A 4,750-nucleotide genomic window follows, 5' to 3' on the forward strand; every position below is an offset into this window, starting at 1 on the left:
GGGGTTCTGTCATGAGCTCTCTCTCTGCCTGGTAACACGTGCTGATTGAAGTCTGATGACCTCCACCTGTTCCTGCTCTGCTCTGCCTCACCCTCGTTACCTACCAGCTGCACTGCATTCACCACTCATCATGCCCTCTATATAAAGCCTTGCTTTTCAGTCCACACTTGTCAGATCGTCTGCAACCAGCACCAGTTACCTGCCTGTTTATTGAAAACGCCTCTGACTCTTTGCCTGTGATCCCGGACCCGCTCGACTACTTCTGTGTTCTCCAGCCCCGGTAATCTTGACCTGCCTTCCGTCCCTCTTCTACGAATACCGCCTAGTCCTTGACTGTACTGCTGCTTCGTTTCAATTGCTGTTGTGTGTGTGTTTCCCCCAGGACTTCCCGGATCATCCAGCTCCTGCCTTCGCTGTTCGGCTACTGGGGGAACACACACACGCAGACTCTTGGAACTCCTGTACCCCCCCCGGAACCCCTGAAACCCCCAACCCTTAAATAAACTTTTGAACGTGACGCAATTGTGGTCCTCGTCCTGTTTGGTGTCTGACACAAGTAGTGAATTTACAAATCATTAAATTATCTAAGAGATTATTAAATTAGAGTATTACCTTAGATAATTAAATTATCTAAGGTAATACTCTACCGGTTTCAGTGCATCCCTCAAGTCCATGAAATAAGTTCTGTTCTCTTGTTTATCTACCATCTTCTGCATCAAGTTCAGATGCTCTGTCCTCATGCCTGCATTGAGTTCATAAGATGCTCTTTCCTGTGAGATGTTCTGTCCTTTCTGCATCGAGTTCATTAGATGCTCTTTTCAGTCTGCGTCAAGTTCATAAAGTGGTACGTATTATATATTATTCATATGATACTATCTTGCTCCAATGTGTTTGCTGTCTGCAGCTTTGTCTGTGTTCCAATTCTTGTATTCAGTTTTTTTTCTCCCCAGATGCCTGTGTCAAAATGGTATGTATTGCATGGTCTGCATGTTATGTTATGAATTAATTCAAGAAGGTTTAAAATTGTTTTAAATGTGAATTTGTGTCTGCCCTGAGAAGTGAGTGCTGCTCTGGGAGCATTCACTATTTTCATCCTATACTGTTAGTTTGCATCCCTGCTTTCTTGTGTCCTGTTTTGGCAGAATCATCATAGTAATACAATATTTGCTTTTGAAGGTTCCTCTCTGTCCTGGGCTTCGTCATCAACATTGACACGTTGATGTCGATGGTCCCTGTGTTACTTGAAGGCCAGCGTTATGTCCTGACCTACAGATTCAGCCAGGACCACTTGGAGCTTCTCTTTAACTCCATCAGAGCATCTGGTAGGGTTCATAATTTATATTTACCAGCTACAACACAAGTGACACAAAGTTTCAGCAAATGCTTTTATGGTTGTCGGTCCATTTATATATGTGTGTGTGTGTGTGTATATATATATATATATATATATATATATCCTGTACTGTATATACTGTGTATGTATATATATTTTTGTGTGTGTTTTCTGAAGACATACACATTTCATGCAAGTGTCACAAACTGAGTATCTAAAAAAATGTCTCTATTTGACCTGTTTGCAGAATTCATCACCACTGATACAGTCTGAATTGTTTGATAATCTTGTGTTTTTTTAAGGCGGCTGGAATAACAACCCCAATGCCAGACAGTTTAAGTATATATTTAGGAAGCTGATGGCCCGGTGTGGAGTTGTGAGTAGCAGAGGCAATGTTACAGAACAGGATGACACAGAGTCAGCCACCATCGACATCTCTACAAGCCTGTCAGCTGTAGATGTGTCCTCTGCAGCAGGAGGAGAAGATCTTCCCTCTCCGTTTGCAGACATTCCGGCCCTAGTCCATGATCACAGCTATCTTCCCGTCCGCTTCAATGGTCTTGCGGACAATGCTCTTGTGTACATTTCAGGTAAAGGCTGACTGAAAGTTGATTTTGCTGTAACCAATAGTGCCAATAGTCAAATCAGTGGGAAAACAACAATGACGATAGTCATAAAAAGAGAAATGTCTTCATTTATATTCATGCTTATTCATTTATAGATTATTGATGATTATAAGATTATTGATGATTATTATTATTTTAGGATTTGTTGTGCGACGGGCTCTGAAGAAGCTGTCATGTGATGTCTGCCGTGCCAGCCTGGTGACCGACGCTGCATCTGCCATCAAGGACCAGAGCTATCACCTGCTGTGTCTAAGAAACAATGGAGGCCTGGTGATTCCATCAGGGGGAACAGTTAGGGTCGTCAGGGCAGCAGAGTGGGTAATTCGCCAGGCCTCAGATAGTTGCAGACGATCACGGCCCATCCAACTGCTGGATATCACGTACATTGTACGGAAGAGGATTGGGTCGGAGGATGTGTTTGAGCTCGGGGAGCACATCAGGGGCACTCAGTATGTCATAGACAGCCACCACCATAGGCTGTTGACATTAGTTGCGTCCTTGTTTTTTAAGCTAAGGCTGCACCACATCGCTAAGATGACTACACTTAGCTTACAGAGCAACAACATGCGACAGAAACTCAACAAAACAGTCCTTTTCAAAGGGCATTAGCCCAATGTGAGTTTCTGTTGGGTCTTCCCGTGAGGCTGGACACTGGGTTTCAGCACCCCTCACCCCCACCCATGTTGTATGGAATGGTTTGTATGCATCTTGGATAGTTTTATTAGACTTTGTTCTGTAATTAGTTATTGTGAATTTAGTGTGATCCTCTACAGTATTTTGGAGAAATCGTCAGCAAGGTATGGTATGTATGTAATGAGGTTATTAGTTGTGTAATGGTTATGCGGTAGGATGGTGGTAGTATAGTTGTTGTTTTGGAATGAATATAGATATGTAGATAGTTTTATTAGACTTTGTTCTGTAATATGTGATCCTCTATAGTGTTCGTGTTGTTTGGGAGTAATCTACTGTATGTTTCTATGTGCTCTTAATAACTAATGTTTTGTGTGCATGTACCCGTGGAGTTTGTACGTTTTTTGTCAGCTTCATGTCTGTGATATTTGTATCTTTGTCTGCTTCGTGTTTAACAAAACTTTGAAAAAAGAAATAAGCTAATAATATTGTCTCTTGTCTCGTCTCGTCTTCTCGCTCAAAGATCTGTACCTTGCCGTGGTGAGCGAGCTTCTCAACTAAACAGGTCCTGTCTTGTGTTTGTGTAGTGTACTTATTAATACTAACCATCATGACTTATAGTAACACTAATCCACTCTATTTCTCTTTCTTCCCCTCTTACCTCACTTGTGAGGTCAACCTTTACCAGTCCTCAGCCATCCTTGTATTTGATGTCCCACTGACTCTCATCGCACCTGAAATCCCATCCCTACAACTACCCTACCATCTCTTGTTGCTGTCCCCTTGCCCGGACTTCCTGGCCCGCACAGCCTAGCGACCCAAAACCTGGCTCTACTTGACAATTCCTAATCCCTATGGACAATTTATTTCCTACACTGGACTCAGACATGAGAATCTCGCCATGGCAAAAATATTTTTTTTTCTTCATGTGTGGCCCTAATACTCCGTCGTACATGTGTAATGTTTTGGCGCCCTCTGAGTAAAATTTAATTGAAATGTATGTGTTTGTGAATTGATGTGTGTGGTTGAGAGTTTTTGTTGAAAATTAGCTTGTCATTTGAAGGGTGTGCTTCTGTGTGCGCCTATGTCTCTATCTGTGTCTAACACACTCTCGCAAACATACACTCACTCTGGCATAAAAAGAAGAATTGTTTAATTTCCACTGAGCTTGTGGAGATGATGCGTCACCTGAACTCCGATGGCTGCTGAGGCTGAACTGGCTGTGGGCCCAGCTGGATGAGGACCATATTTTTTAAAGGATCATCATGCTTCTGTAACACCTTTGTTCAAACATTCTGATTTTAGGAAATCTTCAAAAATATTTGAAAAGTACCTTTATAATATGTAATGAAGTAAATATTTGTAAACAATGTGTTTCAGACTGGTTTACTACCATTTCATGTAAATAGGGGTCTAGTGGTAAAATAAGAGGTGGGTAAACTATTAATTCTGTGATCGCAGTAAGGTTGACTGTGTAATGCGCTTGTTTAAAAAAGACATTCAGAACAGAGTTGATGATGCTGAAGGTTATTTAATGTTTACACCAATACTAGTGGTACTTCATACAGTGCATTTTGTGATTATGCTATATTATGAGGTGCATGAGATTTATTGAGAGGTGGTTAAACTATTTCTGAAATTTCAGAGGTAAAACTTCACTTATGTTTAGCCTCCACTAAAAATATGGAAATATGGACATGTATGGTTATTTGTCTCAAGGCCTCAATTATTCATAAGTATGCAGTGTTATAAATGCATGGTGTACAGGGTGGGGATTTCAACATGCAGCCTTATAGCCTATTTGTGAATATTGTAATCTACATATTTTAGAACATTATTCTATTTTTTAGGACATAACATGATTATTCATAAGTATGCAGTGTCATAAATACATCTCTGACATTTATAACGAACCAATCCGTTTAAAAAATGGTTGAAAATTGAGCAAGTTACGGTTATTTAAAAAGTACACTTACCCCTTACCCCTAACACAATGTTATGGGGAGTGAGCTGCCTGTAGCAAGATGGCCGCCGTGTGCGGACGTTCGACTCCGTTGGCCAGCGATGCGGACGAGACATCTAGTCAAAGATCCTTGATTACTAGCTCCGCTTGAACCCTCTCTGATCTAGTGTTCTATATATATCTATGGTCAGGCACGCC

General features: G+C 41.3%; 1 protein-coding gene across 2 annotated transcripts; it reads left to right on the forward strand.

Moving 5' to 3' along the window:
• The first annotated feature begins 558 nt into the window (after positions 1 to 558).
• LOC121723280 lies at positions 559 to 2,756 on the forward strand. Of its 2 annotated transcripts, XM_042108840.1 has the most exons (5): positions 559 to 844; positions 951 to 967; positions 1,177 to 1,322; positions 1,636 to 1,923; positions 2,099 to 2,756. In XM_042108840.1, the coding sequence occupies exons 1-5, from the start codon at positions 761 to 763 to the stop codon at positions 2,566 to 2,568; spliced, it is 1,005 nt and encodes a 334-aa protein (XP_041964774.1). In that variant the 5' UTR covers positions 559 to 760; the 3' UTR covers positions 2,569 to 2,756. The 2 variants fall into 2 exon arrangements, with proteins under 2 accessions (XP_041964774.1, XP_041964775.1); XM_042108841.1 differs by lacking the exon at positions 951 to 967.
• The last annotated feature ends 1,994 nt before the right edge of the window (positions 2,757 to 4,750 follow it).

This window comes from Alosa sapidissima, chromosome 11 (genome assembly GCF_018492685.1).
Source record: "Alosa sapidissima isolate fAloSap1 chromosome 11, fAloSap1.pri, whole genome shotgun sequence".
In the NCBI taxonomy this organism is placed as follows: Eukaryota; Metazoa; Chordata; class Actinopteri; order Clupeiformes; family Clupeidae; genus Alosa; species Alosa sapidissima.

Bases quoted from the DNA above. Each gene is read 5' to 3' on its own strand.
- LOC121723280 (XM_042108840.1), top strand. From the start codon at position 761: ATGCTCTTTCCTGTGAGATGTTCTGTCCTTTCTGCATCGAGTTCATTA. The intron at 1,323-1,635 runs GTAGGGTTCATA...TGTTTTTTTAAG, and splicing joins TAACTCCATCAGAGCATCTG to GCGGCTGGAATAACAACCCC. The intron at 1,924-2,098 runs GTAAAGGCTGAC...TTATTATTTTAG, and splicing joins TGCTCTTGTGTACATTTCAG to GATTTGTTGTGCGACGGGCT.